Below are 24,427 nucleotides of genomic sequence, written 5' to 3'. Positions count from 1 at the left end.
TTTTTATTCAACTGAACTTTCAATAAATTCAACAAAATTACACTGATATTTAATGTTAATGCTCAACCTGTCATGAACTTTTTTTTTACTATTATTTTTAGGGTAGGAAGTACTTCATCTGATGCAGACTCCAATGAAGAATCTTTTTGATAAATGCTCTTAATGGACTCTATGCACGACCCACTGCCTGTGTATTTCCGCTAAAATCTGTGGTATCACTCCTGTCTTCCTCATAGACCTGAAACAAGTCACTGTCGGAACCCAGAGCCCCTCTCCGGGTGGACACTTCAGGGTGGATCTAGAGCCTTTCTCAATTACCAATATTATCAAAAAGTCTTGTAGTTCAGATCAAAAATGCAGGACAGAAACAAAGAAATAAAGTACTCCTCCAGGCTTGGATGAGAAGAAGCAACCGGTTTTATTAAAAAATATCACTGGAAATGGCACTCAGATACACAGAGTCATGAACCGATGCAGTCAAGCACACCCCCCTTCACAAATCCCCCAGTATATATACCTTCCTGCCCAGCTGCCTAAACTTGCTGGGCTCTACTTTTCTATGGATTGTTTTGATGTTCACTAATTTCTCCCCCTGAAAAACAGCCCCACCTTTCTGTGGCCTTCATACAGCCTATGGGTCACAAGTTTTAATTTTAACACGTATTAGTTGTTGATCTGTCTAAACTTCAGAACTTATTTAGACCAAAACCACATTTATTTCATTACCCCTTTAATTTATCACTCATACTTTAACCTACATAACCCACATGTTCCATATGTTTGTGTACTTGTTTGTTGTTCCGGTGTGGTTCATGGTGACTGCTGGGCAATTACTTAAAATCCTGAGGATTTTTATTTAAGGATTATTATTATTTATATAAGGAAAGGGTGCTGCCCTTATTTTACTTCAGTTTTCACTCGTTGCCTATGTGGTAGTAAAGGTAAAAGGGGGAAAATGGCTCTGTGATGTTAGTCTAGTTTTTTTTTAATTTAGATTAACTAACCTAGTTTACCTTTAACCTATTTATTTAGTCATTTACGTATTTTATTATTTATGTATTTAGGCTAGGATTCCAGTTTATTTTAATCTAGTTTAATTTAATTCTCTAAATCTTCCCTTGCTTCATGTTTTTAAGTCTGTATATTTCCATTACACCTATTCAGCGTTTTCTCCCGATGTTTTCATTAACATCAGCCACTACAATAATATTTTGCTCGTTTCTCCTGGCGTTTCAATAACATCTTCTCCAAACCCCCTCCCGTCTCGGACCTATTGTTTTGTTCTTACTTGTGCCACAAGGAGTTTTACCAACTTTCCACTTACTACGGTAAGCTACTTTTTATTTGCATAAGATGATAAGATGCAATATAACACCTGTACATTATATAAAGGTAGTTTTAACATAAATTTTTCCTAAAATAAACACTCGAGTCAGAGTCGGGTCAAATAAGACTGTTATGGTGTTCTCGCCCTTAAGCCCAAGGATTCTGAACTTCGTCAACGTGTTTTCTCGGTCTCAGTGGAGCCAACACCATGATATGGTACAATGTGCTAGCCTACGCCCTTGTGATGTTTACACCAAAGCCAAAAAGTTCGAGAATAATAACCCACTAACGATGATTCAGCCGGTTTTGCTCATCTCTATTTTTGTGATTTTATTTAATTTTTTCCCTCTATAACGAACCAACTGGTTCCCTAATCAAATTCTATGACTACGTTTGTGCTAATTTTATCTATTTATCATAAGTTTAACTGTTGACTAATGATTATGAAAGGTGCTTAATACTGAAAGGATTATTAGATAATCAGATAACCCGTAGATTAGACACGATAATTAGACAGGCAACATTGAATGAAACATTGAACATTGAAAAAATGATTGAAGTAACTTATATTACCTTAAAATCATCATTTGATTAAGCATACCTGAGTAAGTTTAATGATTAAACACTTTGTCTCGATTTACCATGTCTCTGTTAGTTTTAATGTTTAAACCTGAATTAGATTTGTCTTGAAGACTAAAGGAGAACATTCAAAGTTATTAGAATCAGAATTAGAATTAGAATTAACCTTCCCTTACTGATTAAAATCAAATGTACTTAATGATTAGGTGCATGGAAAGAAAATGTTTCAAAAAAAATTTTCCCACATTATACCCCCCTGTGAGACTTGTAAAGTCTCATATCTCTCTCTCTTTCTCTTCTACACACTTCCCTCCCTTTCTAAGATATCAATAATACTTAATAGCTATACTGGGAGAAGAATATACTCATGTATCAATAGCATATATCACCAATAATAATGACAGTATCATAATATCATAACACCATTTACCAATAACCCCAAGAACACATTATACCCCTCTGAATCCCCTTTATGCAATGTGTAGCTTTATACATCAATGGTTGCTTGTCTCAAAAATAAAGGTGATCCCGGAGTGGGCGAAAAACCCTCAGTTGTGAGGGAAAATTCCCACTCTGCCTGCTCTTTTGGTGCGACAGTGTGTTCATATCACCAGGTTCACCCGATCAATCAAGTGAACACTTACAGTAAACATAACACAGACATACATAAACGTGACATATGACATAACCACTCAACATATATGGGTGCATGTGAGTGTGTGTGTCGGTTCACATCCACCACCAATGGTGTTGTGGATATAGTTCTGAGATCCAACTGAGTAACGGCGGGTTTAGTCGCTGTGACGCACACAAAGACCCCCCATATACACACGTTCACACCTCTTGGCCACATGTGCGCACTGTGTATGTCATCCATATCTGAATAGATGTCCTTCCACAGATCAAAGTAGGAGGGTCAGAAAGTGCCTTCAAACGCCAACATTGTCCTTGCACATGCGAGGTCCAGATAGGATAACCGTAAAGGTAGTGGACTGTAGACTGTGACATATTCCAGAATGTTGTTTAATGTGACGTGAAACTAGATAAGCATGTCGTCTTCTGCGACTGTAAGCTTGGGCCACTGAAATTGCACGTTGTAGCCGATACGAATGAATTCGACATGTGATTTGCTCAGTGAGTTGATACTTTGTTTCCCACTTGTGATCAACCCATGTGCTGTTGACATACATCATATTGACATGGGACAGCAGCTGTGACACTGGATGGCTATCCTCAGGCAGTGGAGTCCAGGAGTATGTCCCCGGATGAGGAGTCAACTTCCAGCATATCAGTGCACACGGATGGTCTTGGGTAATCCACAGACGTCCAGTCGCTTCGTATCTGCCATCAGCATAAGGCAGGCCAAGCACCGGCCTCAACACAGCACACGTGGCATGGTAACATCTATGCTGTGGGTCATCTCTGTCGTCATTCGCCATAATTCTGCACACAACACTTAAACATAGAAACAGCGTAGACAGACATGGACATACAGAAAACAAGTAACAGAGTAGACAAATAAACAAACATCATTAAAGTCTTTGAATACTTGTCAGTTCTCAACTCCTTCTTCACTCTCGTCTATCACCAAGGGACTTGATTCCGAACTGTTGCCGGCCCTGCAACTGACATATGCATTTGCATTAACATATAACTGTATATGTATATACGTTTGACCACTCTGCTGTACACGTAATCTCACGGCTCCACCTCACGTGGCTGTTCCTCCACCTCGGTGCCGTGTACAGCTTCGCCAACCTGCGAACACAAAGTTCTATGGATCTGGGTTAGCCGTTTTACATTACTTGACATTACACCGTCAAGCTGCTCCAAAGGTGGGCCCTTATAGGGTCCCTGTGTGAATGCTACTGGCATTTCCAGTAACATTACTGTCTGTTAACATTTCATGTGGAGTCAAATGTGTGATGCGGTTAGTCTGTGATTGCATTTTCATCAAAGCAAGTGGCAATGCTTGCACCCAGGTTAGATTTGTACTCTTACAAATCTTAGCTATTTTTTCCCTGATTCAAAATTCCATTTTGATTCCATTTTTCCTGGGGATGATATACACACCCTAACTTGTGATTTATACACAATGCTTCTGTGATAGCTTTGATTATGGCATTCACTAAGTGTGACCCATTATCGGAATTAATTTTATCTGGAATGCCAAATCATGGGATTACTTCTCTGTCATTTCACTACAACTTTTGCATCATTTTTGGCTGTTGCTACTGCTTCAACCCATCTGCTAAACCGATCCACCACAACTAAGATATAATGCTTACCCTCTCGTCGTTCTGCCATATCAACAAAATCCATTACTAAATGCCTGAATGGACCTCTAGATTCAGGTATGTGGCTTATGGGAGCTGTAAAATGTTTACGTACATGTCGTACTGCACACAAATCACACTCACACAATGGTTTATTTACCACGCTTGCCAGATAAAGTGACCACTTATCTATTTTCCGTGTTATTGTTATTAATTCTGTCTTGCTGCAATGATCTATACCTTGTGCTTCTTTTATTAATGCAGGGAGGAGGGAGAGCGAGGCCATCAACAAACCATTCGCACTTCTCCACACTCCAGTGTGGGTATCTAGCATCGCCCCCCTACTCCTCCACATCTCTAACTCCTCTGGACTCGCTGTATTTTGATTCTCCTTGACTGCCTCTAGTGTCATTTCTCCTGATTCAGGATCAGGCTCACCAGGTTGCATCAAGGCCTTTACAAATTCTTCTCTCAAAGCTGCTTTCTTCAGCAGCAGTATTTCCTATTATTGGCCCAAACACATGACACACTCCAAATGCATATCCAGAATCATACAGTACATATCTTATCTGCTCCTAGCTTACATGCTATGGTAAGAGCCTTTATTTCTGCCAGTTGAGCTGAACACGGCTGAGGAACTGTTGCCGCACTAACCGTTATAAATTCTATATATGTCTGCATCATACTGTACTACTGCATAGCCAGCTCTATTCCCTTTATCAGTTTGATAACATGAACCATCAACAAAGAAGACAAGCTGAGCCAACGCCAGAAGCTGTGTTTCTAAGTCATCTCTTAATCTCAGGAATTTTCCAGATTCTTCTGAACAATTATGCAGTATTCCCTCTGTCGGTAACACTATTTTATCTGCAGGATTAACAGTAGTGCACCTTTTAATAGTTAACTCGGGTGCTGAGAGAATTACTTCATAGCCTGTGCATCTGGCATTAGTTAACACAAACGACTGACTTGTTAATAACGCATGTAATGCATGTGACATGTATAATGTTAGTGGATGACCCATTGTGATCGTGGAAGCTTTCTGATACGCAAATGCAGCTGCTGCTATCGCACGATAAGGAGGCATACCCTTCTCTACGTTATCTAAAGCTATGCTACTCCTTCAGCTGTCCAAATTAACGGTGCAGAAGTTTTTGTTTGGTTTACATTTTTTATCATTTTTCGTGTGGTCCCTTCCAAAACTCGTCCCAAGTATTCTACTTTTTCCAGACAGAATAGCAGGTTTTCTTTACTCACTTTGTGCTCATTTCGTGCGCGTATTTGTAGTACTGTTACTGAATCTTCCACGCACTGTGCTCTTGTTGGACTGCAGATTAGAATGTCGTCCACAAAGGTCAGGACTTTGCTTACAAATTGCAGATGAGCTAAATCTTGTGTCAGCACTTGTTTAAATATTGAAGGACTTTCACAGTATCCCTGTGGTAGTCCTGTATACGTGTATTGTTGGTTTTCATAAGTAAATGCGAATAATGGCTGAGACTCAGGATGCACTAGAATGCTGAAAAATGCAGAATATAAATCAATTACTGTGTACCATTTTGTGTCCTCTGGAATTTTGGAAAGTAATGTGTGTGGATCCAGAACCACAGGAGTTTCCGCCATCACCACCTGATTTATTGCCCGTAGACCATGAACTAATCGCCATTTGTCTGAGTTGGGCTTCCTGATCGGAAAAATGGGGTGTTGCACCAGCTCTGAGTTGGAATTAGTACCCCTGCTTCTCCTAATCCCTCTATCGTGGACTTTATGCCCTCAGTAGCCTGCTGTGATAGTGGGTATTGCTTTTGATATGGCAAGTGAATATTGGGCTTCACCTGAACTCTAACTAATCCTGATGATTTACTAATCCTACATCTACAGTGGGATGTCTTGTCCATAACTGCGCTGGAACTCTTGCTAACGCTTGCTCTTTTTCCTGGGGAGTAAGACCCTGCTCTTTCCCTATCTGTGACATCTGCATCCCTACTTCCTCTCTGTTTCTGTTCTGATCCTAAACTGAGCTACTAACTTGTTTGTCGACTGACTAACACACAGTACTACTGTAGTCACTTTTACTCTAAGATATCTTTTATTCTACAGATATTTCTACATTTGGGTTTCGTGTCTGCATCCAGCCTTTCTGCTGATATACCTCTCTCATCATTGGCCCTATATCTTTTGATTAAAAATTCTGCCCAATCATGAAGGTGATGTGGGGAGCTGCTTCTGATATTTAATACCAGGTTTCCACATTGTCTGATAATTTCACTCTAGCTGTAATGCCTTGCCGGCCTACTTTTCTTGACTTGTTCAGGTTGTGGGCTGTATGCGCTGGCACCTTTCTCGCCTTTGGACTCCGTAGTAAGTTTGTGCAATGTTTGTTTAGCACCTTTAAGGAACTCTCCAGTATCATCTGGAAGTAACTGCGTTCTTGGCCTCTTCCCTTTCGGATCTGGTTCAATTGGGGTGCTGTAAGGCTGTGGCTGTAGCAGGAGTTGATCTCCACTGGCCCAGTATGCTCTTGATTTTTCATGTAATTCCTCCTCCCAGTGAGGTGAGGGTTGCAGCTTGCTCTTTGCACCTCCTTGGCTTTATGTTTTCCGTCGTGCCCCCTGACTGTCTGCTCTCAGATGGCTGGGTTCACTTTCCCCCTCTGTTGTTCCACTTATTTGTCCCATTAATATGTCAACCTCCACTTCTTTAGGGCATGGTAACACGGGGTAAATTCCCATTACGCCAGCAGGAGCAAAACCGTAATTCACATTATATGTAATTCACATTATATGGTGGTGGCCATCCGTGCTTCCCACATGATGGGGCTTTTCCCTCCCTATGCTGTTCCAGGTCCAGCATTTCGTCTGCCATACACTCTTTGCTCACAGATTGTCCATTTCTCTTTTATTTTGGTCTCTCTAGTTCTCCTTTTTCAAACCACTGAATAATCTCCAGTTTCTTTTGTGTTTTTTCACTGGTTTCTCTCTTCATTTCTCCCCAGCACTCTACCCTGGCTTTCAATTTCCTGCATTGTGTCACATCAAATGTTCCTTCTGCAGGCCACTGCATTCCCCCGTTCTTCCGATCATGCCATTTTTCATATATTTTCTAATGTCTTTACTTGCAACCGTGTGTCTCGCCATTATAATTCCAGCAGGTGTGGAAAAACTCGTCTTGTTCACTGTGTGGCTCAGTGGGGTTAAATGGAAAGTTTTGAAAGTTTATGGGAATCTTGAACTTGAGTTTTTGTTTAAACACGTCCCCTTTCACTGGTTCTGTTATAATGTAATGATAAATAAGATGTATTACAAACCACAAATATGCTGTGAGCCACAAGCGTGTTATAATCTACAAATGTGTAGTAAATATTGCTGTTGTGCTACACTTACAAACTTAACTGACAACAGGTATGATGAACGAGCGTAAAACACCTATATTATAGAATAATAAAATAAAATAATTAAATAAGATAATAAACTTAAGGCACTACCCTGTATGTCCCTAATTACTTAATTAACCACGCTAATTAACCTTATTAATCAATAGTAAGCAAGCATGAGCATCACTGTTTCTAGCATTAGCATTTCGCTACCATTAGCATTAGCTAATCAGCTACCAGCTATTACCATCAACTACCATTAGTTAGCCTCAACATTTGCATTAGCATTGACCAACATTAGCAAAAGGCTAAAAGGTTAAATAGAGAATAATAGGTTAACCAGCTAATGCTAGTGCTAACCAAGGTCAAAGGTTATCTAGAAAGAAACAATTTAAAATTCCACCTAAGGCATGGGAAAAATCAACACCCTAATTAATACTAATAATAACCAGTAATAATTAATCAATAATTAATTAGCAACTCAATTATCCAACCAATTAATTGATCAATCAAGCAACCAATCAATTAACTAAGCAATTAACTAATCAATGTATTAATAATAATAACTAACCAATTAATAATTAATCATGTAATAACAATTAATCAATCAATAACAATACTTAATAATATGCAGTAACCAATATGCAACACCAATCGCCTTAATAAAGATAACCTGAATAATCAATCAGCTCAGCAATTTATCAGCTCCTGATTAACAGCACACTCCAACACAATCCAGACAACCCAGATAACCTAAAAGAACAATTATGGAAATAAAATACAGTAGTCAGAAGCAGTACTGTCAGAATCCAGCCAACTCAGAGTTTGGTCATGCATCACACATGTGCAGTCTAGCAAACGGAGCCTAGTAATACTATTAATAATGCACAATTAGTAATGTTCTGCTACTTATCATAGAAGAATGAGGAACATTTTTGTCAATTGCAGAGACGTGTTTCTGTGACTAATCACCGGACTAAAAACCAGGACTAAACACTTACTGAAGATAAATGAATCGTTATTATTATTAACACGTTTCCACAGTAATCACAGTAATTCTACAGTATCATGACTCTGGTTAAGGTTCTAGTTCAGTTCTCCAAATGTTTAAAAACATTTAGAATTTTTTATGGTAAGTTTTAATAACAGAAGTGAGACATGTATATATCAGAATACTATGTTTTATAAAAGTATTAAATGTCAAAACGAAAAGTCACATGTATCAGTAAGGAAGTGTTCATTCATATGGCTACAGGGATTAGTCTGAATAATTAGTCATACAGATTATAAAATATTACAAGAGACTGTGGTGTTCTGTAAATAAATACACTTTATAATAACATGATCGTATATCACCACGTGCGGCACAAATAAAACAAAATTAACCCCAAAAGGGTGGTAGTTTAATGCAGAACAGTAAAAGTAGTGTATAATGCAGTCTGTAAGAAACAGAGATGATTTCACAATAACACATCAGTGTAGAAGAGCATCCAACAGATCTGAGAGCAGTGATGTTACAGTCTCTTTACATGTTAAGATTCCTCACAGTTTTATTTTACATTACTGATTAAAAAATACTGAATATTGTTCCATTCATTCACATGAATAATCAACTACTGAAATATTACATTTGTACATCCTACTACACACACACGCATGCACACACACACACGCATGCACACACACACACACACACACACACACAGACAACAAATGAATTACTGAGTTTTATAGGAGTACAAAAGAATGAACACTATATCACACAACGTTTTAAAATGTAATTATCAAATCATTATAAATTTGTCTGTAAGGTTTTATTTTAATGTAATTATAAGTTTAAAACAAATTGTACCGAAAAAATAGAGATAACAGCAGCTATTACTTTCAATCACCATTCGAGAATCTGATAACGTCAACTTTTAGTTTTACTTTATTTAAATTACATTGCCTTGGATTATCTTTACATTTTTTGTCTGAAAAAACTATATATATACACACACACACACACATATATACATATATATACACAGTAATACAGTACATCTCCCAGTGGTGTAGATGTGCTTCAATCAGCTTCAAACACTTTTTGTAACACTTTTGTTTGTAACAATTTGTAAATTTGTGTGTTTTCTTAAATCCTTTTGCAGTGGTTGCAATTTTAATTCAGAAACATTTATCAGTTTTATGTTGTAAGTTTTAGCTAATATAACTGTAAATGTATGCAGAGTGAAGACATGGAACTGTAAGTGTAAAATGTTTAACATTCCAGTTTAATTTACACAGAAAAAAGAGACATAGATAAAAAGAAATATTAAATAATAGTGCTGAAAGAACCAGTCTAAATATCTAAATAAGTCAATATCTTGTGGAGAATTATTCAGTGATTTTATGTTGGAGCACAGAGATGTTATAATGCAAGAGGTTTCTGTGTAGAGTGTAATATCAGTTGGAGGCCACTAGAGGTAGCAGCAGCGCTGTGTGTAAAAATGTTCTCAGGCCCAACAATATTAATGAAGTTTTAATTAAAACAAAAAACAACTGATTTCACTTCAAACATACAAGCTTCTTTTTGTAAATCTGAATTTTAAAATAGATTTTGTTTGTGGATTGTTATTATAGATTGCTCGCTAAACTCTGATTTTGATTTAATGTCATTTTAATTCAGTTTGTTTTGGAATTAGATATGCGGTCCTAAAATTAATTAAAATATCAGTGTTATATTTCTAGCACACTGTCTATACTTAAATTATTGCTGGACAAAACAAGAGGTGTGTGTGTTCGTGTGTGTGTGTGTTCGTGTGTGTGTGTGTTCGTGTGTGTGTGTGTTCGTGTGTGTGTGTGTGTTCGTGTGTGTTCGTTTGTGTGTGTGTGTATTTGTGTGTGTGTTTGTTTGTGTGTTCGTGTGTGTGTGTGTGTGTGTGTATTTGTGTGTGTGTTTGTGTGTGTGTATTTGTGTGTTTGTGTGTGTGTTTGTTTGTGTGTTCGTGTGTATTTGTGTGTGTGTGTGTATTTGTGTGTGTTTGTGTGTGTGTGTGTGTTGTGACGGCGCTGCGCACACCGCCGCACGCATGCAGAAAAGAGTCGCTCCTCGCCCCCTCCCTCTCCCTGGAAAACACAAGCTGCAGGGATGCAGCACCCTGGACAGTGGCGCCCGCATAGACGGAAGCGGATCAGCACCATGGCTAGCGCCACTAAATTGGAGTGCAGGGCGGTAGCAGGAGAAAGTTTCGCCAAAACGCTCTGGGCCAATCAGAAGTGCCGCTAAACTATCCACCCTCCAGCTGAGCAACACAACAGAGAGGCTGGCCTCGCCAGCCCCAAAAGGTAGGGGAAGCCCCCTGCTGGACTAATAGGGATGGTGTGTTTGTTTTGCAGGCAGCTCGGACTAAAGCAAGGCCTTCATGGAACCACTGAAGCTCAGCCCCTCCCGGATCTGCACCTGCCGTCCCCAGCCGTTTTCAGCCTTCTCCAGGACGCTGCCGCTGCCGTTAGCCCTCCCTGGCCTAGGCGCCCTTTCAGGGAAGAATCTCCTTAGTTGGTTATCCTTTTTTTCTTTTTGTCTTTTTTTTTTCTTCTTTCCCCCTCTGCTCTCCTGCTAACCTGAGTTCCTGTCTTCCCTACTTTCAGTTCAGAATAATTAAAAGCTGGTGTTGACGTGCTCCCGGGCTCTGTGTGGTGTTCTCTGTCCCCGCTCAGCGCGCTACACTGGTGGAGAATGCGGGCAGGCGACGCAGAGCAGGCCCCTGTGGTCAGCCTGGAGCACATTCTAAAGCACCTGCTAGAGACAAGTATCCACCAGCAGGAGGCTACACGGGAGCTAGCCCGGGGCCTGAGAACCCGGCGTTCTCCCCAAGACAGCAAAAACGGCAGGGATCATACCCGTCTCCTGTATCCACGGGGATGTCCGGTCCGTCCCATCCGCTCAGGTCCTCATCCGGGGCCCAGCCTGGGAGTGGCCTGTCGTCGTGGGAGTAGTCCAAAATCTCCCAGTCCCTGTGCTACTCGGGTGTGACTGGCCAGGGTTCTCCGCCACCATGAAGGGCCCCAACCAGGCGAGGCAGCCGCAGAGACCCAGAGCCCAGACAAAGCCGGCGTGCATGGCCTGCGGAGCCCCGGACCCAGAGCCTTCCTCCCCAGGTGAGTCTGAGAAAGAAGCTAATCCCCTGTCTTCCCTATCTCAGCAGGTCACCAGGGAAGGGAGTTTCGGACGGGAGCAGAAAGAGGATGACCGGCTGAAGCACTGCTGGGTCCAAGTTCTGCAGGTAGAGGGTGTAAACACCCACCCAGTGGACCAGCTTCCCGCGGCGTATTTCCTCGTCAAGGGGGGACTGCTGTACTACCACACCGAACGCCATGGGGAGCCATGTGACTTATTAGTAGTTCCTCACTCACGGACCGCCCTCCTCCTGCATCTGGCCCACACGCATCCGCTGGGGGGCCATCTGGGCCCACGTAACACCCTAGAGAAACTCAAGGACCGGTTTACCTGGCCTGGAATGCAGGCAGAAGTCCAAGCCTTCTGCCGGGCCTGTCCCAAGTGCCAACAGACAGCCCCCCAGAAGCCAGGGCCAGCCCCTCTCATTCCGCTCCCCATTATCAGCGTCCCCTTTGAGCGGCTCGGCATGGACCTCGTCGGGCCTTTGCCGAAGTCCGCCCAAGGTCACGAATACATCCTCGTGATGATGGATTATGCCACCAGATACCCTGAGGCAGTGCCACTTCGAAAAGCCACCTCCCGCAACATCGCCAGAGAGCTCCTCGCGCTCTTTAGTCGGGTGGGAATCCCCAAGGATCAAGGATCATCCTCACTGATCAAGGTACGCCTTTCACCTCACGACTAATGGCAGATCTGTGTCGGCTCTTACAGGTCAAACACCTGAGGATGTCCGTGTACCACCCACAGACTGATGGGCTGGTGGAACGGTTCAATCAGACCCTCAAGAGGATGCTCCGCCGGGTGGTAGATGAGGAGGGGAGGAACTGGGACCTCCTCCTCCCCCACGTCCTCTTTGTTGTTCGAGAAACGCCCCAGGCCTCAACAGGCTTCACCCCCTTCGAACTCCTGTTTGGTCGGCGACCACGAGGACTGTTAGATGTGGCCCGGGAAACCTGGGAAGGACAGCACTCACCGTTCCGCTCTGTGATCGACTATGTCCAAGACATGCAGGTGAGAATAGACCGAGTGGGTCCTATCGTACGAGAGCATATGGAGGCAGCCCAAAGAGACCAGCAGCGAGCCTATAACCGGCCAGTAATGCTCCTAGTCCCCAATACCGCCTGCAAGTTCCTAGCCAAGTGGCAGGGGCCCTACACAGTCCTCGAACAGGTGGGACCTGTAAACTACTGCCTCCAACAGCCAGGTAAGTGCGCAGACACACAGCTATACCACATCAATATCCTAAAAAGGTGGTTGCCGGCCCAGCCTGCTGTGTCTGCGTTTGCTTCTGCCGCCACAGATCCCCAAGAGCGCACCTTAGTCAGGAGGGGAGAGGAGCTCTTGCCAGCCCAACAGCTAGATCTCACCGAGCTCATCGACCAGTTCTCAGATGTGTTCTCGGCCACTCCAGGGCTCATGCAGTTGGTGCAACATGAGATGAAAACCCCTCCTGGAGCGGTGGTCCGCCAACGGCCGTACAGGGTCCCTGAAGCCCGACGCTATAGAAAAAGAAGTGGAGCAAATGCTAAGAGATGGGGTCATTGAAGAGTCCACCAGCCCATGGTCCAGCCCCATTGTAGTGGTGCCCAAGCTGGATGGATCCCTCCGCCTTTGTAATGATTTCCAGAGGCTCAACCAAATCTCAGAATTCGATTCCTACCCCCTTCCCCGGGTGGATGACCTCGTGGAGAGACTGGGAAAAGCCCGGTTCGTTTCCACCCTGGACCTCACCAAAGGCTACTGGCAGGTGGCCCTAACCCCAGACGCTAAACCCAAAACCGCCTTCACCACCTCTGGAGGCCATTGGCAGTATAGAGTTCTGCCCTTCGGCCTTCACGGGGCCCCAGCTAGCTTCCAACGTCTCATGGACGTCGTTCTCCGGCCCTATAAAGCCTTCGCTGCCGCCTACCTAGACGACGTCCTTATCCACTCCTCCACCTGGTCAGACCACCTCTTCCACCTGAAGGAGGTATTGAGCGGCCTCCGGAAAGCAGGACTGACGGCCAACCCCCGTAAGTGCCACCTGGGGCTGACCAAGGCACAGTACCTTTGCTACTGCATCGGACGGGGGCTGCTACGACCCCAGGAAAAGAAGGTCGAGGCCATCAGGAAGTACCCCCAGCCCACCACCAAAAAACAGGTATGAGCCTTTCTGGGGTTGGCGGAGTATTATAGACGATTCGTCCCTAACTTCTCCTCTGTAGCCTCCCCTCTCTCAGATCTCACAAAAAAGGGCCAACCGGACCAAGTGCGCTGGACGGAGGAAACCGAGCGAGCCTTCCAACAGCTAAAAACAGCGCTCACCAGCCACCCAGTGCTCCGAAATCCTGACTTCAGCATCCCCTTCACCCTTTATACTGACGCCTCCGAGACAGGTCTTGGGGCGGTTCTGTCCCAGGTATTTGAAGGGGAAGAGCATCCGGTCCTCTACACTTCAAGGAAGCTAACCCCCACTGAGAGAAACTATGCTGCAGTGGAGCGAGAAGCCCTGGCAATCAAATGGGCCGTGGAGGAACTACGCTACTACCTGGCAGGGCGGCACTTCACGCTGGTCACGGACCACGCGCCTCTGCAATGGATGGCCAAAGCCAAGGACACTAACGTGCGGGTAACTAGGTGGTTCCTCTCTTTGCAGGACTTCTCGTTCCAGGTCCAGCACAGAGCAGGGAGCCAACATGGGAATGCGGATGGTCTCTCTCGCGCCCACTCCCTCTCGGCCCAAAGACCACCAGGTGGGGGCTCGGGGCTAAGGGGGGGGCCCTGTGACGGCGCTGCACACACCGCCGCACGCATGCAGAAAAGAGTCGCTCCTCGCCCCCTCCCTCTCCCTGGAAAACACAAGCTGCAGGGATGCAGCACCCTGGACAGTGGCGCCCGCATAGACGGAAGCGGATCAGCACCATGGCTAGCGCCACTAAATTGGAGTGCAGGGCAGAGCAGGAGAAAGCGCGCCAAAACGCTCTGGGCCAATCAGAAGTGCCGTTAAACTATCCACCCTCCAGCTGAGCAACACAACAGAGAGGCTGGCCTCGCCAGCCCCAAAAGGTAGGGGAAGCCCCCTGCTGGACTAATAGGGATGGTGTGTTTTGTTTTGCAGGCAGCTCGGACTAAAGCAAGGCCTTCTGGAACCACTGAAGCTCAGCCCCTCCCGGATCTGCACCTGCCGTCCCCAGCCATTTTCAGCCTTCTCCAGGACGCTGCCGCTGCCGTTGCCGTTAGCCCTCCCTGGCCTAGGTGCCCTTTCAGGGAAGACTCTCCTTAGTTGGTTATCCTTTTTTTCTTTTTGTCTTTTTTTTTTTTTTTCTTCTTCTTTCCCCCTCTGCTCTCCTGCTAACCTGAGTTCCTGTCTTCCCTACTTTCAGTTCGGAATAATTAAAAGCTGGTGTTGATGTGCTCCCGGGCTCTGTGTGTTGTTCTCTGTCCCCGCTCAGCGCGCAATTTCAGCTGTGGCTCTAGGAGTCTGTGGGAGGGACTAAGGACTATGACGGACTACAAAACACCATCTTCTAGATCAGTGAATGCAGACGCTTCTCTGGCAGACAAGCTAAACACCTTTTATGCTCACTTCGAGGCTGCAGCTCAGAGCACTAACGGCGTTAGCAGCACTAACAGCGCTACAGGCAGCACACACGAGGAGCAAGCCGGAGAGGACGGCGCATTCATCATCTCGGAGCATGACGTGAGAAAGGCATTCAGGAGAGTGAACACCAGGAAGGCAGCAGGACCAGATGGCATCACGGGTCAGGTTCTGAAGGCCTGTGCTGACCAGCTTGCTCCTGTGTTCACTGAGATTTTCAACCTCTCCCTGGAACAGTCTACAATCCCGACGTGCTTCAAATGGTCCACCATTGTTCCTGTCCCCAAGAAACCCCAGCCCGCCTGCCTGAACGACTACCGCCCAGTGGCCCTGACCTCAGTGGTGATGAAGTGCTTTGAAAGACTCATCAGAGACTTCATCACTTCTTCCCTACCTGACACCTTGGACCCGCTACAGTTCGCGTACCGTCCCAACCGATCTACTGAGGACGCCATCGCACACCTCCATCATGCAGCCCTGAGCCATCTGGACAGCAGAAGGGGGAATTATGTCAAAATGCTGTTTGTTGACTACAGTTCAGCGTTTAACACCATAATTCCCTCCATATTCACCACTAAGCTGGAGATCCTGGGCCTTAGCCCATCCCTGTGTCGCTGGATCTCCAACTTCCTGCGAGACAGACCTCAGGCAGTACGGTTGGGCAACCATGTCTCACCCTCACTCACCCTCAGCACTGGAGCCCCCCAGGGTTGTGTTCTGAGCCCCCTGCTGTACTCTCTGTACACCTTTGACTGTGTGGCCACTTCCAGCTCCACCAACATCGTGAAGTTTGTGGACGATACTGTGGTGGTGGGCCTGATCTCCAATAACGACGAGACGGCCTACCTAGAGGAGATTAAAAACCTGGAGACATGGTGCCAGGTCAACAATCTCCTCCTGAACGTCAGCAAGACTAAGGAGCTGATAGTGGACTTTAGCACAAAGCAGGAGAGGAATTACCAGCACCTCACCATCGACGGGACCCCAGTGGAGAGAGTGGACAGTTTCCGTTACCTAGGTGTCTACATCACGCAGGACCTGACATGGTCCTGTCACGTTAACACCCTGGTGAAGAAGGCCCGGCAGCGTCTATCATCTCAGACGCCTGAAGGACTTTAAACTGCCCTCAAAGGTGCTAAAGACATTCTACACCTGCATCATTGAGAGCATCCTGACGGGAAGTATCACTGCCTGGTTTGGGAACAGCACCAAACAGGACAGGCAAGCTCTCCAGAGGGTGGTGTGATCAGCCGAGCGTACCATCCGCACAGAGCTTCCTGACCTGGACACCATATACAGCAAGCGTTGCTGGACCAAAGCCAGCAAGATAATGAAGGACCTCAGCCATCCCAACAACGGACTCTTCTCTCTGTTGAGGTCAGGGAAACGTTTCCGTTCCTTGAAGGCAGACACAGAGAGAATGAGGAGGAGCTTCTTCCCGCAGGCCATTCGGGCCCTCAACCAGAAAACCTAGGATCTGGACTCTCTGGTCTTACCTCCACACAACATAACTTAACATTCTACCTCAGCTGATTGTTGCACATGCTATATTCCACTACTCTGTACACACAATAACACTCACTGTACATCTTCTCTGTACATCTTTGTGTGCACACTGCACTGTCACTTTACTCCCTGTAAAACTGGACATTATATTTTGCCTCATACACTTCTACAGTATATTTATATATTTATCTTACATATGCACACTGTATATACTACTCTTTTGCATCACCATTTCAATGTTGACTTTAGCAGACCTTTTTATCTACATATATTTATATGCTGTATCTTCTGTACATTAGAGTCTACACATATATTTATTTATATTGTTTTATTTTTCACATATACTATACATATACTATATTGTACTATATATATATATATATATATTTTTTTTTTTGTTTGTTTGTTTTTGCTTTTATACTTTTATATTTGTTACACATTTTCTTTTACACATTTTCTTTTTACTTTTTCCTCTTTCATGTAAGACAGTCGTAATAAGCACGTCACTACACGTCGTACTGTGGATGATCTCGTATGTGACCAATAAAATTTGAATTTTGAATTTTTTGAATTTTGAGTTCTGACCCAGAGAGTAAAAGAGCGCCATGTGTGTTCACCTGAGTGCAGAGACACAATCTCAGGTTGTCTTCAGGTAGGCTAGGCTACAGTAAGACAAACTGAACTGTTATAAAGGGGTGTACAATAAGTTAGTTTATACATTAGATTAGATTAGATTCAACTTTCTCACTGGGTACAAGGCAACAAAATACAGTTAGCATCTAACCAGACGTGCACTTTCGCAGTGCAAATAATTAGCATATATAATCAGTATATAAAAAAAATAAATAATTTGCATATATAAACAGTATACAGAGGAAGGTAAATACAATGAGTGCAGATGAGCAAATGATTATAGGTGGTGTGTAGCAGTGTATGTGGAACCCGTACGCCAGAGGGAGCCCTCGCCTGAGTTTTAACATTGTGTGCTTATTTCCGGTGTTTCTAGGCTATTTAAACAGCATGCTGCCTTTGTTCTACGCGAAGAATTGTTTCCTCTTTAGAGTGCGTACCCAGCCTTTATTCTCTGTATTAAGATTGCTCTGTGTATGATCTGTGTATTCTGTATTCTGTGTATGATCTGTGTATTCTGTGTATTCTGTATTCTGTGTATGATCTGTGTATTCTGTATTCTGTGTATGATCTGTGTATTCTGTGTATTCTGTATTCTGTGTATGATCTGTGTATTCTGTATTCTGTGTATGATCTGTGTATTCTGTGTATGATCCTTGCCTTCCCTAGTTGAGTACGAGTTCTGGTTTTCGGTTTCGGTTTTCCCAGTGTGTTTGATTTTCCGGTTCTGATCTATTGCCTGCCTATTTCATTACGTCTTTTGCCTGCCGTTTTCTAAAGAAGATCTGCATTATGGATTCTGATCCTGTTGCCTCGAATGCATCCTTACATGGTGCAATAAAGAAGGTATTGTATACCATGATAATTAAATATGTAAACAATAGGTGCTTAAAACTGATATTAATATGCCTGAAAATAGTTCAATCAAATGTTTTATCTGTGGTTTTATGTTTTTTTTTTTTTTTAAATATTTGGAATATTTTACTGAAGAAAGTAAGTTAATGTGTTGTTAATTTTTGTACATCTAGTTAATACTATGAATGACACTTTAATGTGAATGAATTATGTAACACTTAATGTTTTTTGGCTTGAATTCAATGATTTAGTTTTTTTTATTGACTTTTTTCATCTCCAAATAAATCTTATTTCTTCTGAAGTTTTAAAATACTCAAGGATTATAACATGTTAGAACAGGAGTGTGCTTAAAGGGAACAAAAAATCACAGCACTAATTTATTTTGCTCCAATAATACCTTGGTATAAACCACCCAAACCAGTTCAACCATGAAAGAGTTCCTGAAGCAGTTACAGGTTTCTCCGGCTTAGACACCATCTCAGAAGTTCAAATGAACAAACACAAAGGAAGGGCAAGGATTGTTGACTTAAGGTAAAATATTTTTATTTCTTTTATGGAAATATGATTATATATGTCATATGATTATATATGTCATTATACATGTGTGTAAAGTGTGAAGTGAGTGTATTTATGGTAAATGTTGGTTACATTAATCAGATTTCCATTTTGGATTTTCACTAATTATTCCATTATTCCACTAATTATTTTCTCTAGCATTTTCACTAAATCTACAAAGTAAATCAGATTTAACATAACTTTTCTCACTGCAAACAAAAAGCAAAGTAATGAAAGGTATGCATTTTGTATTGTATTTTGTTGAGGTGTGACATGTTTGTACAAGCCAAGTGTTGGCCTTTGCGAGGTTGCCTGACCTATTTTAAACTTTATCAGGTTTGATAGTGAGATTCTGAGTAGCTCATTAATCCACAAGGTACATAAAGCCCATTCATGCTTAACAGACCCACTGAAGTTAATACATCCTTCTTTTCGTGTTAAACCTTATTCATTAAACCAGTAAGAGAAAACAATCTTTTACAATTACACAAATTAATGTAGACCTTAACAATATCCCACAGAACTCCTCTTTACAGAAGCATTGTCTGAAGCTCTGTGTGAAAACATGCCATTGCATGTTTTACTGGACGTGGTGAGGAGGGTGGGTGATTAGTCTGATTACCAGGCATAGCCAGAGTGAGGGGTTTTGGTGATCAGTCTGTTTACCGAATATAGCGAGGGTGAGGGGGTTTGGTGATTAGTCTGATTGCCGGACATAGTGACCATGAGTGGGTTTGGTGATTAGTCTGATTACCAGACATAGTGAGGGTGAGGGGGTTTGGTGATTAGTCTGATTACTGGATGTAGTGAGGGTGAGGGGGTTTTGTTGATAAGTATACAGTAATTACAGAAAGTATCACGGGTGAGTGGGTTCGATGATTCTGATTACTGGACATATCTACTGGCTTAATGAGGTCATGTGATGAGTAGTGTTCAAGCAAGACCATAAAAGGATATCTAAATTGCATCACTCTAGCTTCTACTTGCTAGTCGAACTTCGGTGTGTGGCAAGTGATGCAGCATCTTGTTCTCTTCTCAGTGAACCAGGTTACATGGCTTAATGCTATGGGAACTTCAATACCAATGCCACCGCATGCCAGAGATGTCTGTCCTGCAGGATTGTGAGAACAGCAGGGGAAACTACAGGAGCAGAAAATCAACTAGCCCTATAGGACATGGAACCCTGGGGTGGGGTCCAAATTTAAACTATAACGGTTGATTAGTATCTATTGCTGTGGCGTCATTAATGATGGTATAGAGGTGGATTAATTCAGGAAGGACACCAGTGAAGGCCTAGGTGTGAAATACACAGCCCGACACTGACGTAGTGAATGTCTAATAAAATCATGATAGAACATTCTAGTGTTGTGTCTCATTAAAGAGTAATGTGTGTCCTGGAGGAAAAAATCTTATTTGGATCATTTACTTTTTTTATCTGTCAAGATTTTCAATCCTTTCATTTCCCTCCAAAATCTTTAAAAAAAAGTCTACTACTACACTACTCAAATCTACTGACTACCTGTTCATATTAACAATAATCTGAAGTCTGTAAATAATTCATTAATGGTAAAATGTGTATGTTGTAGTGAAACCCAGGTAAAGATATCAGACTGTGCAGGACCCAGCAGTTCCTCCATGAGCAGTGATGTGTGTACAGAATCTCCACCAGGATTAAATAATGAAGACTTCTCATCTACACACAGGTAACATCTCCGAGTTAGATCTTTTTTTACTTAATATTCTTTACCAATAAATGTAACATGGTCCAAACTTAGATCAAATGAAACAACAAAATAAATTTAGTTAAAGTTGTTTACTGATCTTTACTGTAAGAGTGTGTGTGTGCACAGTGAAACCAACGAAAAGAGATCGGACTCTCCTATACCAAGCTGTGCGTCCATGAAGAGTAATGAGTCTATGAATATACCACTAAGGTTTAAAGAGAAGAGAGACTCCTCACCCAGACACGGGTAACACACATTGATGGAACTCATACACACTAATAACAGATTGTTCATGATTTTGATTTTTGATGAGACTCAGTAATCTTTGTTGTACTTGTACACAATAGAAGACATTTACATACACCTTCACAACTCAACACAATCCATATTATCATACATTTCTTTAGGTATGTCAATGAGGGCATCTACTAAACAACTGATAAAAACAGCTGGTTCCACTTTAGAAGCTATTTTTTTCTTGCCCATAAGCACCACAAGCATGAGTACAAAACAATTGTATGTGAATATAATAATCCTGGGAGCACACAGATATTGCATCTTTGAGGAAAGAGCCACAAATTAAACTGCATTGTGTCTATTATTAATGTCTGAAGATAAAGTACACAAGAAAAATAAATCCTGCAATCTGGCTAAGGCACAGTAGAGAAAGAATTACCTTTCACATATTGTAACTTGGTTTTGACAGCTCAGGTCAAAGGTCAGGTGTTTAATGACTCACATGTCAATCAACAGAGTGGTCAACAAAGGGGGCTACAAAAAGGTCAAAGGTCAAATGACTAAGGAATGTGTAATGACTTCCAAATGGCGGTCAACAGAGTGGTCAACAAATATAACTTGAATAGCCCCAATACAGAGACACCTAATGATTGATGACATGTAACTGAAGTATCAAAAAGGTCAAAGATCAAATGACTAAGGAATGTGTAATGACTTCTACATGGCGGTCAACAGAGTGGTCAACATTTATAACTTGAATAGCCCCCATTACAGAGATACCATATGATTAATGATATGTAATTAATAGTAAGTATTAAAAAGGTCAAAGGTTAATGACTAATGAGTGTGTAATGACTTCCAAACATTGGTCATATAATCAAATAATAATTAGGATTTCCGGTTAAAACGTCATGGAGGTCTAAAGTCATTACTTTAAATGGATTTACAGCCAAACACAGACAGACGGACACACACACACACACACACACACACACACACACACACACACACAAAATTTAAAAAATAAAGACACACCCACCATTTTTCACTTGAAATGCTCTACTTGTGAAATATTGGTGATTCTTTGAGCGCAACTATGGCCACTTGTCCTGATGCCCCAAAGAAGCTGAAATCTACTTTGGGGAGATTTGCAAAAATTTTAGAGCATAAACATATTCAGTATTGGTCGTTGTCAAACGGTTGTACAGCCGGGTTTTTTTTTCAATGCGGAATCAGCAGACGTAGAGCTTTTCAGGTTATCTGGACCGGGGCACATCCACTGGAGGAGCATCACTTTTGATCAGTGTGACTGGGAAAAGTTGCGTAAATGGTGTAAGGACTTTGAGTACATTGTTAGAATGGATTTCTTTTCACCAGAGGCCGACAAACGGAAGTGGAAAAACAGTACATCTCCACAACAGATGTACCACATCAGAGCAACAAATTTCTCCAAGGACCAGGTTTTACTGCATATTTCCACTTCTACTACCGGCGACTGCCCGTCTGATAACAAAGAGAACTGCAGAGTGAGATATGATCAGGTCAGCTGGCATGATCTACAGTGTTGCTTTAAACAAATCGACAAATTATTCCAAGAAGTGAAAAGAACGGATGAAATAAGAGTAAAACTAGATCTCTTTTGACATTGTTTTATTAATCTTTCAGGACTGAGCAGAAACCACACCTTCTCCCCGATTCCACCCAAACAGTGTATATATGAGAGAGACTACATTTCTGAGTTAAAACATTTTGAGCATCGACAAACAATATGTCGGCAAGCAATAAGGGATACAAGCCTTATTTTTACAGCTCGGTCGCTACCACAGATAAAGATGTGATCTGTTCTGGATGTAAAGATGATGAAAACATTGGTGAAGCCCTAGGAAAAAGAAATCTGACCTATCTGCCTACGAACAATGAAGCTGACGGATGCATATCAAACACCGTGCTAGCTATCATCCGTGCTGTGACGGGAGAACTGCTGGACAGAATCATTGATCAAGATCTCAAAGACAATTGCAACGGGTGTGCGATTGATCACCCGAGTCAACCCCAACACTCGTGCTTATTCGACCCCGATGAGTACTATCTACACATGAACTCCTACAGATTGATGAAAAAGCTATTTAAACCGTGGTTGAAATACACGGTGGCTAGAGGACTGAAAATGTGCGGTATCAAGCAAACTCCATCCTTGGAAAAAATTCAGGCAATCGCCGAGGCAGCCGTTTGTGATTGGAAAGATGAGCCTTACATCAAAACTGTTCTGAGTGAGGCTAAAGAGAAAACAAAGGAAATCTGTGGTGACCAGGTGTATGAAGATGTTGTGGACTATTGGAGCTTTCACTCGTCTCTGGAACCCCTTGACCCGACACATACATGGGAAACCTCAAAGCACGCCACGTCGATTGTGACCCCGAGAAAGATCTAAAGACTGAGATCGTCTCCGCTCTCCAACAAATTGTTGAGCTGAGAGTCAATGACTCAAGAATTTTTACTAACCATCTTCCCATCGATAAAGAAGTTGTTTTTAGACTAGAAATGTTCATGAACAAAGTGCGAGATTTTAGTAAAAATTGGGAATCTTTGTGCAACATAAATACTGTTGTTCCTTTCCACAATCATGTGCAAGGATTTTTATTCGCTATGTTTGCTGAACCATTCGATTGTAAAACTAGTCATGTATTATGCATCTTAACCTATGTATCAGATATTTGTGTTTTACAATTGCTTAGAAAGGAAAATCTTGATATAGTAAAAGTCTTTGGTTATCTGATTGAATATTTGACGTATAAAAATGTAAACCTTACTCACATAAGTGTCCTGAAATAAAATCAATAATCCATATCTGTATTTGACCATTTTTCTTCTGTTACTCCGAAATGACTGAACAATTGATGAAGAACATATACTATACATCGTCAGACCCAGGGTCATACGGCGGTATTGAGAGTTTGCAAAGAGCTATCGTTGAGAAAGTGGGTAAGAGAGTTGATGCAGAGATAAAAAAAACTGGCTAGCGGAGCAAGATGCGTACACACTGCATAAACCACTATATACAAAGTTTAAAAGAAACAAGGTTTTCGTAAAAACATCGATGAATAAAGGCAAGCTGATTTAGTCGATATGTCCAACGAGTCAGAGAGTAATGACAATGCAAAATTTCTGATAATGTGTATAGATATTTTATCTAAACATGCTTGGGTTCGTGTGTTACAAAACAAGACCGGAACAGAGGTGACTAAAGCTTTTGATTCCATTCTAAAGGAAGGTAGAGTCCCCAAAAAACTACAAACTGACCAAGGGAAGGAGTTTTTTAACAAAAATTTTCAAAATTTAATGAATAGACACAACATTGTTCACTTTGCTACAGGCACAGGGCAGAAAGCAGCGGTGTGTGAATGATTTAATAGAACGCTAAAGACCAGGATGTGGAGATATTTTACAGCTTTTAACATGAAATACACAGACGTTGTACAGGACTTGGTCCACGCGTACAATCACAGTTACCATTCCAGCATCAAAATGAAACCCGTCGATGTGAACAAAACCAATTCCTTCAGCGTATTTAAAACCCTTTACGGATTATTTTCACCGAAAATAAAGAAACCAAAATTCAAGTTTATAGTCGGT

The 24,427-nt window shown here is 42.4% G+C and overlaps 1 protein-coding gene across 8 annotated transcripts in view; it reads left to right on the top strand.

Moving 5' to 3' along the window:
- LOC131344717 (NACHT, LRR and PYD domains-containing protein 12-like) overlaps positions 1–24,427 on the top strand; it is a 94,319-nt gene that overhangs the window by 19,934 nt on the left and 49,958 nt on the right. The window contains exons 1-4 of one of the 8 annotated variants that reach the window (XM_058377167.1): positions 17,255–18,809; positions 19,873–20,021; positions 20,420–20,536; positions 20,684–20,803. The exons of 1 other annotated variant lie outside the window; for it this stretch is intronic. In XM_058377167.1, the coding sequence (XP_058233150.1) occupies positions 19,894–20,021; positions 20,420–20,536; positions 20,684–20,803 (365 nt within the window). In that variant the 5' untranslated portion in view covers positions 17,255–18,809; positions 19,873–19,893. Of the gene's footprint in view, positions 1–101; positions 2,986–3,116; positions 9,246–10,929; positions 11,090–17,254; positions 18,810–19,872; positions 20,022–20,419; positions 20,537–20,683; positions 20,804–24,427 lie in introns of those variants that run through there. 6 more of the 8 variants (XM_058377166.1, XR_009203370.1, XR_009203369.1 and 3 more) reach the window with 6 other exon arrangements.

This window comes from Hemibagrus wyckioides, linkage group LG24 (genome assembly GCF_019097595.1).
Source record: "Hemibagrus wyckioides isolate EC202008001 linkage group LG24, SWU_Hwy_1.0, whole genome shotgun sequence".
Taxonomy (NCBI): Eukaryota; Metazoa; Chordata; class Actinopteri; order Siluriformes; family Bagridae; genus Hemibagrus; species Hemibagrus wyckioides.
Note: the sequence above shows the minus strand (reverse complement) of the source record. Positions and strands in the feature narration are given on the sequence as shown.